At 34.9% G+C, this 13114-nt stretch overlaps 1 protein-coding gene across 7 annotated transcripts in view; it reads right to left on the bottom strand.

The window, feature by feature from the left end:
• Positions 1–958: 958 nt before the first annotated feature.
• HNRNPR (heterogeneous nuclear ribonucleoprotein R) overlaps positions 959–13114 on the bottom strand; it is a 34646-nt gene continuing 22490 nt past the window's right edge. For 4 of the 7 annotated variants that reach the window (XM_043444959.1, XM_043444955.1, XM_043444954.1 and 1 more), the window contains 6 exons: positions 11715–11891; positions 9995–10130; positions 8387–8601; positions 4628–4777; positions 2346–2467; positions 959–2235 (listed from right to left, as the gene is read on the bottom strand). In XM_043444959.1, the coding sequence (XP_043300894.1) occupies positions 1623–2235; positions 2346–2467; positions 4628–4777; positions 8387–8601; positions 9995–10130; positions 11715–11891 (1413 nt within the window). In that variant the 3' untranslated portion in view covers positions 959–1622. The remainder of the gene's footprint in view (positions 2236–2345; positions 2468–4627; positions 4778–8386; positions 8602–9994; positions 10131–11714; positions 11892–13114) is intronic. The other 3 variants (XM_043444960.1, XM_043444958.1, XM_043444957.1) reach the window with 1 other exon arrangement.

A 13114-nucleotide genomic window follows, 5' to 3' on the forward strand; every position in this document is an offset into this window, starting at 1 on the left:
ATAATTTTGAAATCTAATACCACTCATAAAAGACACCAAACAGGAACTAAACACAAAATAAAGATGTGCCCATTTTAATTCTTCTCCAATGGCTTATTTTTCTAATTTAAAAACATTTTAGATCTGCCTAAGAATAAAATGGAAGGGACAATTTTTATTGGTTATTTGAAAGTGATCCAGACTTTTCTGCGCTGTTTAGATTCTTTCGTTCATCTTATTCTCAAGCAAAAAAACGTTCTTACGATAAAGGAAATGGAAATAGATGCTATGATTTGGCCAACAAAATTTTTAGCCATTTGAGTAGCAAAATAAATAAATAAATAAAAATAAGAGGTATTAACAGGAAGTCAGAAGTAGGACTACTGGATATTTTTAAGCCTCTCTTACAAGGCCTGAGTGTTTCTCAAAGCAAATTTACATAGTAATAGGAAATTATATTCCTAATTAGTAACTGAAGTGGTAATCACAATCATGTTTACTGAAAGTTTACATGAAGTTTAGTCCGCAGAGCAATTGACGCCACAGTACTAACATTTTTTCCTGCTATGTACATTCACTCCAGCAAATAAGGTCTTCAGACAACAAATTATCCTTTATAGAAAGAATGTGGGTCAAAATAAATTGCAGTCTGCTTCCCCAACCCCATTTTATTTAATGCAAATTATCCAATGCCTGCAAGAATGTTCAAAAGCCTGAGCTTGTTTTTATAAGAATAAAGGATAAAATTGCCAAATTAGATGACTATGAAAGAACATCAATCAATGAAGTGCTATTTGGAATAAATATTAGAATTTAGACTAATCCTCAGTCTGATATCCACGATACAAATTAGAATAGACAAGAAATTTTGCATGAATTTGATCACTCACATAGGCAGTTATAGTTTGAAAACAATATTCCTTGCAAGGATTACGAATAAAATAATGTTTTAGGACACAATTGAATTTGAAATAGGTAATGTTTTGAATAGATTTTTGAGTTTTATTGAAATCTTACATGAACAAGAAATTGGAAATACAATCACATCAAAGAACAAATTGTCACGGCTTTGACGTTTAAGCCAAACAAATTTTGTAGGGCAGGTTTCAAAAAGGTGTGAAGTTATAACAATTTAAAAACACAGTTGACCTACTTCTAGGAATGCAAAACATACAATCATAGGTTATTTTCAATACAAGAAAACTTAAATTTGTTTGCTTTTAATTTCTTCAAACTACTAAGACAAAGCACTAGCTTGTATTTTTATTTACAGCATACTCCATACCCCTATGTAAGCTATCCCAAATCCAAAAAATGAAACTGTCCAAAACCAAAGGTTCTGCAAAATCATGATTTTAACAGTGTGCTCAGCTTGTTTTGAAGCTAAAATGAAGCCTGAAACGATAAAAGCACTGTAACTCCCAGAAAGGGAACTCTGCAAGCCCAATAATGTCCAAGTGCATTTATGAAAAGAGGAAAAAATAAAAAGACTTGAGTATATACACAATAGTGATTTCTTCAGCCAAATACAAATGGCAGCAAATTGCTACTTAAAGATGAAACAGATAAGCCAATTTTTTTTGAAGGATGTAGATCTAGAGCCAATCGTATCTTGTCAATATCATTTTCAAGCCCTCACTTGTCTATTTCCACTGTTGCCCATAAGTATCCTGATAAAATTCCTGGTTGTCATTATTGTAACCATAGTTACCAGAATAGTCACCACCTTGCTGAAGCGGCTGTTGAGCGATGGGTTGGGAACCCCAGTTCTGTTGGTTGTTGGTCTGACGGCGCTTGGAGTCAGGTTGGTTGTACCCGTCTGCCTTTCTCTTGCCTCCTACATTGCCCCCACGGTTGCCCCGAGATCCACGGGAACCACGGCCTCTCTGCTGTTGTGCAGGACCCCCTCTGCCACCCCTAGAGCCTCTTGGTGGTCCCAAAGGTGCCCCCCTCTGTGAGTAGCCAGCTCTACCTCTTGGAGGTGGTGCTCCCCGCCCCCTCGGTGGTGGTGGAGCACCTCGCCCTCCCCTTCCTCCTCCTCTTCCTCTTACTGCATAGCCATCATCATAGCCGTAGTAGGGATCTTCATAGCCTCCACGATAGTCGTGATAATCATAACCATAGTAATCATCATAGTAATCTTCATAGCCATAGTAATCTGGAGGGTAGCCATATCCACCTCTCCCCCCACCACGACCCCGACCTCTAATTGGAGGTGGCATGCGAGGAGGAGGGTGATAGTAATAATCTTCATACCTAGCAATGGAGGGAAGAGAGAAAAGAAAAAACAAGTTAGTTTGCTTTAAGATTTTTCCTAACTTTTTAAACTACCCGATCTCTGACTTATTTATTAAATGAAGACTCACGCAGTACTCCTGGAGGCCTGTCTAGCAGCTTGGCGCTCTTTCCTTTTCTTGTCTGGTGGCTTGGCTAAGACTATTTCAATTTCTTCCCCTTCTATTTCTTTGCCATTCATTTCATCCATGGCCTATGCAAATTAGAAACAAATTTATTTTATAAGTAACAGTACCTTAAATATAACATTGTCTGTACCATTTAATACACCTGATAAACAATTTACTCCACGTTTTAATTTCCAAGATGAATATAGCCACCAAATATTTAAAAATACACAAAATACTTATTCCCCTCAACCTTACTTTATATGTAAGTTACACTGAGAACAAAATGGATGTCCTATTATTATATTTAAAAAGATAAAGCAGAGAGCTGCTTGTTGCTGCTCCTTAATTTCAAGTAACTAATTCCTTCAAGCTAAGGCCAAAACAGACAGCAAATTCCCATCTGGAGAACATGCCCATATTAACAAACTTTTCAGGATTAAAATTTTTAAACAAACACATGGCATTCAGCCTGTACATCTTAAAACTGTTCGTTCATAAAAATGTCAAGAATTTGAAATATAAATGAGACTATCGGTGAAATTTAACAAGATACTAACCAAAAAAAAGAAAAAAGCCTCAGCTTCTTCCCCATCCCAACAATGTTTAACCTGGAATATACTTTACCTGAATGGTTAAAAGCACAGAGCCCAGCAAAGGCTTGAATTAATTAAGACTCAAGTACTCATCAGGAAAGCAGTAATCAAAAGTATTCTGGGCTCTAGTTTTTTATTTATATCATTCCACCTATTAACTTCTGCCACACTTCAAGGTTCAAGTAATTCAGTAACCAAGTATCACCTCCTCACCACAGTTTTTCTGTTTCCCAATACAACCTTTCCCTCTCTGGATATACACAATAAAATGCTCTGACCATAAAGAACATTTTAGTGGTTTACAAGTATCCAGACAAAAGATTAAATCAGTGTCTTCCTCTTACCTAGTTTTTCCCCCTTTACCACCTTAGCTTTTGGCTGCTTCAACTAAAGCAACTAAATGAGTCTATAAAAGCTTCCTGGTATAAACAAAAGAACAATCTGTCTATACTCTTTCCTCTGGCCATCCTCTGAGTTAGAAATCTTACAATTTCAGAAATCACTTTGGCAAACCACCCTTGAAAATTATTTTCAATTATGAACAATCAGTTATTTAATACCAAGTAAATCAAAAGGAATATTTAGAAGGTATAAATTTATTAGTTATCAGTCCTTCCTATCACTCGCAATTCAGAAGCCAAACAAGTTCTGTACTAAGCTATGAATTTTATAAGCAATATTGTCTCAGTAATTAGCTTCCGTCAAAAAGCACACCAATAAATTCTACTAGTCAAAGATTCTATAAGGCACATTTTAAAGCAGTACCCTGGTCAGGAAACAAAAACTGCCCTAATTAGAGGGTGGGGCCACTTTACCGACAAAACAAAAAAACCAGGCCTGAGTCACCAAGGGTTTTAGATCTATCTCCCCAATTATATAAAAAGCTTTTACTTTGTCCTGTCTTTTGTTTTGTCAGCCCCTCCCCCCACCTTTTCTCCAGAAGGGAGAGAGGAACAAGAGGAAGAAAATGAAAATTTCAGCCATTAAAGATGGTGTTGAGCCACTATCAACGGAAAGCAGCAGAGTACTCAGGCTATATGCTTTAGACACTATATGAAAATACTTTTTTCCATACTTTTCAAATACTATCATCAACAAGCAAATTAACTATTATATGCAAGAAATATTTCTAACAACTATTGAAACTGGAAAAAAAAATACTGTGAGGATTCTAAAACGACCAAAGAAAGGCAAGACTATGAAGAACTAACCATTTCCTCAGAACACACCTACTGAATTACACTGTACTAGATATGAAGCCATGTACACTACTCAGTTCCATTCCCAGGTCCTTAAATAAGTAAATAGTTACAATATATTCACTATCATTTTGGTATTTATGGAAGCTAATTACTATTCCTTGTAACATTTTCAAGGTATCATGCTATCAAAGCTTAGGCTTACAAAAATAATACAGAGATTAAAAGTAACTTGCCTGAGGTCACAAACTCAGTTAGTAATAATCAGGCTTTGGAATACAGAGTCTTACCTGTTACATTACTACCACTTCACAGAGATTATTAAAAGAAAGCTCCAGAGTTCGGTAAAAGCTGAAAACCAATTTCATGTGTTTATAAAGTCACTTTATGTGTTTTAGCAAGTTTCAACAACAAAATTCACATATCAAGAAACAAAATATCAAATTTTTACCTTAACAGCTGCTCCTCTGTCTTCGAAATGAACAAATGCATAATCTTTCAACTTCTTCACTCTTTCAAGTTTTCCAAACTCAGAAAATGACTTTTCCAATATTTCTTCTGTCACTGTAGTAGCCAAGTTTCTCACAAATAAAACTTTCACCTAATATAACAAATATACAAAACAGGCATTGGCTACTTAATTTTAGCTGAAGTCCTATATTAAAGTATTTCTTCCTATTTTCATGGCATAGGCTTTTATTCTCAAAAACAATTAAGCTAAAGGTGCTATCACAAAAAGTATGAAAACTGAGAAAGTAATTGTTACCAATTTATATACATTATCAGTTTCTTCTCCTGCCATGTCATTGAAGTACCTAATACTGTGAACAGGATCTTCAAAGAACCAAAATAAAATTATTACTAAGTTACTTTACTAATTTAATATGGTCCCTTTGTTGTTGTTCAGCCGTTAAGTCTTGTCCAACTCTTGTGATCTTGTGGACTGAAGCCCACCAGGTTCCCCTGTCCATGGGATTTCCCAGGCAAGAAGACTGGAGTGGGTTGCCATTTCCTTCTCCAGGGGATATTCCTGACCCAGGGATCGAACCTGGGTCTCCTCCATTGGCAGGTGGATTCTTTACCTCTGAGCCACCTGACAATCCCGTAAGTCCCCCCCAAAACAAGTTTTTCTGTCCCTTCTACCCCACCCAAGAACTGGATGAGCTCATGATTCTAAAATTCATATGAAAAAATAAACAAGCAGTAGTAGCCAGGGAAAAAATAAGAACAAAATTTAGAGACTAGCCCTACTAGATAAAACTCTATCAATTCACTGCTTAAATCATTTAATCAGTGCAGTGTTGATCTGAATAAAGATGAAAAGTGGACTCATACCTCACACTATATACTATGATAAAGTGCAAACAGATAGAAAATTTAAAAGGAGGGGGATGTTTAAAATATTAGAAGAAAATAATTATGTAACACTGCACTGGAGAAGGCTTTGTTAATTTAAAATCTATATGAAGGACTGAAAAATTCAACTACTAAAAAAAAAGATTTCCATATGGTAGAAAATACCATAAGTAAAATTAAAAAAAAAAAAGGCATCACAAACAGTTAACCTATCTTTTATATCAGAACTCTAGAAAATTAAAAAAGATCAACAGAAAAACAAATGAATGAAGACAGGCAAAATTTATGAATACATGGTTCATACAAAGAAACATAAATAGTCCTTACATGCATAAGAAATGTAAATTCAGGCATGTACAGTAAAGAGAAACAAATCATAAAACAGCTATGAGATACCACTTGTTACGAGACTTGGCAAAACCAAGTTTGAGCCTATCCTCTTTTAACAAGGATAGGAACATCCTGCTGTATTCTGCTTGTGGGGAGCAGAATACAAGTGCACCTCCTACAGAAAATATGGTCAGTATCTTAATAATTACAGATGCATTTACCCTTTGACTCACAAATCTATCCTACAGATACATCTGTATTTATATTAACTGAAATGATATAAGCTTACTCATTACAGTATTTTAACAACAAAAGATTAGAAACACCCAATGTCCAGCTAGTTGAATATACTATGGTACACCTACAGAATGAAAAAGTACATAGTCATAAAAAATTAAGAGCTGATATTTAAAAAAAAAAAAAAGGTGAGGATGCACTGTTAAGATTTTTTTCCCCATTTTATACCTCCAAAATAGGGATCCAATTTACAGTCAATGTGACAGACAAGCACTTGTCAATAGTTTAAATGGCAGCATTTTACAATTTCTTATCGATACATAAAATAATGGTATATTTCCTTAGAGCTGAAATATGAGATGAGACGAAATATGACAGTGAATAAAACAAACATAGTTCATTAATATAGCTACCAATAACCATTTGTGTAAGAAGTAGGGAAGGAAAGAATATATAATCATATTTGCCTGCTAAGCACTACAAGGATAAACCAGAGACCACTAACACTGGATATCTACAAGGGACAAGGAGGAAATAGTAGCTGGAGCTAGAGGTAGAAATGGGAACTCCTTGGCTGTACTTTGCCATATAATTTTGATTTGTGAACTAAGGAAATACATTACTTATTTAGACAAAAAGATTAACACACCTACCAAACAAATTGTTACCTTAGATAAAGGGCTAAGTAAAAAGGATTTGGGGAAGACACTAATTCAAGGGGGGAAAAGTCTTTCACCTCTATCTTTAACCCCTTTTTCTAAATGTTGTCATATTGACGTCTAATTCTACATCAGACAGGCCTCCATTACTTTATTTACCTTCTTTTTTGAAACTCAACATAGATCTTTTTTCTTTTCTGAGATGAAACCAAAGTATCCTATATAAAAATTACTAGTTGAAATAATGTTTAAAGCACTCAATAGGAAAAAGATCCCTTTAAGAAAGATACCTGTATGTATAGCTGAAACTAACACAACATTGTAACTCAACTATAATCTAATATAAAATAAAAAATGCCCCTCTCAATCTATAATACTGTTTTTAAAATATTTTAGAAAATGCAATACAGGCTACAGTCAGTTTCTACAAGATAGATTCAAAGTTGTTAAGAGATCTTATAAAGAGATTTATCCAATTCCAATAAAATAGACAACATCCAAAATCAGTAAGTTTGCTCAAAGTCACAACTGTATTAGAAGAAACAAGTGGAATTAAAATCAAGCTAGTAAGAAATAAAAATAATCAGGGCTCTTTAGATTTCCAGCCCCTCCCCTTGACTCCTATCTACTCCAGGAATACAGGAAAAGTGTGCAGCACATCGGAGTCTCTCTGGTTCATTCTCAGGGGATCTTTGAGTAATCCAAGAATGTTTCTGCTTAAAAAAGCTTTTATCATGTTAGTATAAACCAGGTCCCTCCTCCAAATTAATCAACAGTGAGAACTGTCACCTCAGATTCTGGAGTAAGAAGCTTGCGGAAAAGACTTTCAGTCCAGAATAACCCAACCATTCATTTATGGCCATCCACAGAGCTGCTGCCCCCAAGAGGTCAAGAGACAAACACCAAAATAATCAAAACTTCATTAAAAGCAACAGAGATTCAACTCAGATATGTCCCTTCACCCCTAGGAGTCACCCAGAGGAAAGCCTAAGAACTAGGACTCACAGAACGATCCTTTACCAGGCCAAGATTCCAGCAATGAAAGTATAGGGCTTAGGAGGAAAGTGAAAGTCCACCACAGGACTTGCCACGCATATTTTGCCACTAAGAGCAAACATGATAACCCCTCACCTTTCTTCATGGAGACAATACTATAAGGAAGCTTGATCCATTAAAAAAGGAAAAAGACACTAAATCTAAATAAAATAAAGTTCAAGGCCATGTAATAAAAGTCATAGTATGGTCAATGAAGATTATAATTCATTATCTCCAAAACATTACTTCTCTCTTTATTGCATAAAACCTTGTGTTTTTTCTTTTCTTAACATTTTTATCTTTTTATCTTTGATAGTGCCAAGCACTAATCGAACTCTCAGTAAGCATAGAAACACCTAATTGAAGGGATTTAATTTCAATTCTTTTTACACATTTATCTGCAGAAAAAGAAATGGTTAGTGGAAATTCCTGGATACAAGATAGGCTGTTAAATTGGTGCTAAAGCAGGTTGTTGCTTAAACAGTTAAGAGCTACAAGTTATATTTACTGTAAAATTTGAAATATTCAAGCTTATATTCTAAGTACAAAATGTAAATGATAACCACACCCCCAACCCAAGATACTGCATTTACCTTAGCCATGACTTCTGGGTCTGGTTCTTCCACAGGGTCAGCCCATTCAACTGTAACTACATTTCCCCACACTTTTACTTTTCCACTCATCAGCCGGCGTCTGGCTTGTGCTGCTGACTTGTGATCCTCATACTCAAGGAAGCAGAACCCCCGATTCTTCTTTTTGTCATCGGGTTGATGATAGAGAATAACGTCCACCAAACCCTCTGTTAAACCAACAGCCAGATATATAAGCCAAAAGCATCCACCACACACTTAGCGATCAGGCAGACCTAAATCCACTTGCCGAACAGCAAAAAGTAACTGGAGACGCCTCATAATGATCTGTTAATTATCTAGCTAGACAACTAAATCAGAATTATTAGATATGGAGCTACGGACAATATGTTACGTTCCTTTTAATTTTAGGGGCCCTGAAAGTATAGTCATAGACAGTAAGTCCAACTACTGTATTCTGACATATGACATTCTATTTTACAATGTTTTAAAGAGTGTTTGACATAACATGACCTTATTAAAACTTATGAAAATACTACCAAGGAACTTAAAAACCAAACATAAATCCAAGAGAACACTCAACAACTAATCAAAACCAAAAATCATCTTTGAATCTTTTTAAAAGTTACTATTTTTACCAAGAATAAAAGTAACTGGTTAAAATGTACTTCTGATCTTAGTCCTGTACCCTCACCTTTCCACATATTATCCAAATCCTTAAGAGTAATTAGATTTTATTTCTAGCAGCAATATCCAGAATGTGATTTGGATGTGGGAGAGCGGAAGTAAAGGATAAGAGATGAGGCGGTCATAAAACTAGATTACGGTACTGGATGGTTCAGCCACATAGATGTTGAAAGTACTAACAATAAGTTAATTCAGGAAGAAGAAAAAGACTGAGCCAGAAGCAACCTTCAATTAACACAAGCCTGAAACCAGAAGAGCAACAGATACATCTTGAAGGGAAAGGATTATTTATCTGTAGTATGTCTGGACAACAAAAATGTAAAGAAATGGTTTTTATAGGGGATGGAGAAGCAATGGTCTAAAAGTTGTCTTTTACAATGCAGCTACCATTAGTGGATCTCCATCAGCATTTTAAAAAATGAAATGGAATAGGAAATGTATGATTAAATCATATTTGAGAAGTGAAAATGTAATTCTGCTAAATTTTGTTACATATAAATTTATACTTATAGATCTGTGATCTAGAATTTTCTTCTCAAATCAATTCCATGGATTTAGGATTGGAAATGCGGAAAAACCTGAAATAGACGAGGTGAGAGGAAGGAGGAGGAGGAGAAGCGCTCTCATCCCCTTGGCCTTAGAAGACTGAATCCCAGATGGGGAAGCCTTCACTTGAGAGCTATAGGGCAAAGGTTGTGTCAGAAGTTATGGTTCAACTAAGGAAAAGAAGTGAAGAGGACATCCCAAGAACTTGAGGCTATAAGAGAAGTTGTTTAGTCCAAACCACTAAAAAAACAGAAAGGAGGCAATTTAGACCCCCAGTAGATATGTGAATTCTTAAGATTAAGATACACCTCCTCTTTTTGCACTTATAATGTACCACAGATTTCCCAAAACTAATTTCTAAATACATTTTTGTTTTACCTGTGACTTTACTGAATTCTTCCAGAATGTTTTCTTTAGTCTTATTCTTCGGAATTGATCCAACAAAAAGCCTGTTGTTTGCCACTGAAATGCACACTCCAAGGTGTTTACCAGGGCGAATTTCATAGCTGTCACACTGAAAGGAAGAAAAGAACCAGACACCCCACAACCACCCCAAACTCAGAACAACTGATTTCAGTCTAAAAAACTGAACAATTCAAGGTCAAACACTCCCTGCTTCATGAACTCACCAAGTGCCCTCACGCTTGCCTTAATATAAAATGTGTATTTTTAACTTTTACAGCCTCTGTTTTAGTTTGGTTTCATTAACCTTCACTGCTCTATCAAATATAAATGAATCAAAAAATATATATAAATGAATCAAAGTTATTCATTTTATCTTTGAAAAGACCTGATTTCTTATTTCAATATTATCAATCTCAAGATTTTTTCCCAGAGAATTTTAGAAAAAATACCCGAGACTGGTAATTCAGAGCCCTTGGAGATGAAATGAGATACAGATAAGTCTCAGGAAAACAACAATATGTAAAGAATAACAACTATGTTTAATCAATGCAAAGAAACATAGAATTTCACATTTTACATAAAACAATTTTAAAAAATTAAACTTCCTATTAAACATAATACTTTCAAAATTGTATTAAATCATAGGAATAAAAAGTGTTTTATTTAAATGGTTATGGTCATTATTTCCTAGGTAAACTTGAGCTTTTTATGCCTTAACATTACTTACCTATTAGTTTACTAAAAAAATATGGAATTAAAATCATCCACATGTTGCCAGAGGCAAGGAAATAAAAGTTTTGAAAACTTCTCAGTACTAAATAAACAAACTGGAAGGAAAAAAGTCCATAATAAAAAATCTGGGTCAAGTTAGAAGTAGAACAAATTTAAAGGCAACTAATGAAACGAAAAGCTTGGTGAAACAGGTTACCATTCTAAAATAATTAGAACTAGATTAAGTGAGGCCTTCAGCTGTCTGCCAAGAGTACCCCCCAAAACCAATGATACTGCTATTCTGAGTTACTGAGATGACTGTATCTTAACGCAGTAGGAGAGAAGTCATACTTAATTTGCATACTACTCTGAAATAAGTACAAAGGGTAAAAGGCCCTACAAAAAGGAGGTTCCTAGAAGACTGTTTATCAAGTAAAAGAAAAAGAGAAAGATTAAAGAACTGGAGAGTTTGGAAACAAAAAGAAAAGAATAGAATATACTTAGAAAATAAATAAATTGTATGATTAGGTTATGACAAAAACAAAAGAGATTCACAACCATTTCCTGATCATGTCCTAAAAGTCCATGTAGCCCAGTTATATTCCCCAGAACCCATTCCAGACTTCATCATACTTTAAGAACATTACTCTAAAGTTTAACAGCAAGAATTGACATTTCTGTGTAAGATCAAAAGGGAGAACTGCAAAAGCCAAATATTCAAATAAAACTTTAGATACTAACTGCTGTAATAAATAACTTCTTAGAATTATAGGAGACTATCACCTTATTTCTTGTGTATTTTCATTTATTTTTTACTTTCATAATATGAAAAAACAGCCACCAGTCACATACTAACTTAGTAAATATGAAAACTTTCAAAACAAAAACTAAAGTAAATGAAACAATGTTAACTGCAAATGTTTTTAATTGAGGTATTTTTCTCAACTGACTTGCCAGACAATGGGCATGTCTTATCACATACCAGTTTAACAGCTTCCTGCGCGGCTTCCTTTCCACAGAAGGTGATGAATGCATACCCTCTGTTCTGACCAGACAGTGGATCCATCATAAGACGCAGATCCCAAATGGGACCAGCCTTTTCAAAAAGAGGCACCAATTCATCCTCGTATAAATCTCTTGGTATTTTACCTACAAAGACCTGAAATAAAACCTCTGTGTTAGAATCCCAGTGTAATAAGCAATTTGATTTTAGAGCCACAAAGCCTAGCTGCCTTTTTTAGGGGATGGGGACACATAGATGGTTAAGGAAAAAATGGGGCAAGTTGAATCTTACAAAGTTAACCCTAGTTTTTCATTATAATGACTTTCAGGGCATCAACACAGAACAATATTCTATACTGAAAAACGGAAACTGATTAATAATAGTAAGTGCTCAAAATTTGTAGTAACAACTCTAAATTTTAAATTTTTGTAATTTGTCCTTTGCTCACAAAAAATAGCATAAAAGGCCTATATAAATCTTCAGTGAAATACATGTGCATTTTTAGAAAAACAATAATTGAATATGGAGAAGGGAATGGCAACCCACTCCAGTATTCTAGCCTGGGTAATTCCATGGACAGAGAGTCTGGTGGGCTACAGCCCGTGGGGTTGCAAAGAGTGGGACATGACCAGGCGAGTAACACTTTCACGACAGTATGAACATGCCAATTCAGCAAAGTCACAGTAAAAGTTAAATAAAAAACTGAATAAAAGATTGACGAGGTCGCTTTCAAATTTCCTCAACTCTAAAATCTTTACTACTTAAAACTCCACTGCTTTATCTTTCTTCATCAGAATTCCTTTCTCTATCAGAATATTACATTTTAAGATACGAAAAAAATTCACCATAATTTAAAGATTTTGTATTCTTAATTAAAATTACATAGTAAGTAGGATTAAGTCCTAATATACAGGAATGCTAAATTAGAATGAAACAATCAGAAACCCTCTCAGTATTTAATATCAGATGACAATTTTCTTCAAATTTCTACCATGTCAGCAATACGGAAAATAACCTTTTATGTTAAAACATTTGCAATCCACACACAAAGTCGTAAAGAGTAAATTACTGCTTGCATGAGATGAATTTTCTAGTGAAACTCATCTATATCAACATTTCATATCCAGATAATTGATCTGACTGAAGTAATGAAGTAAAAACTCAACAACCAGAAAACTAAGATCATGGCATCCTGTCCCATCACCTCATGGCAAACAGACGGGGAAACAATGGAAACAGTGACAGACTATTTTGGGGGGTCTCCAAAAATCACTGCAGATGGTGACTGCAGCCATGAAATTAAAAGACTCTTGTTCCTTGGAAGAAAAGTTTTGACCAATCTAGATAGCATTTATTAAAAAGCATAGAGACTGCCAACA

Source organism: Cervus canadensis, chromosome 24 (assembly GCF_019320065.1).
Source record: "Cervus canadensis isolate Bull #8, Minnesota chromosome 24, ASM1932006v1, whole genome shotgun sequence".
Taxonomy (NCBI): Eukaryota; Metazoa; Chordata; class Mammalia; order Artiodactyla; family Cervidae; genus Cervus; species Cervus canadensis.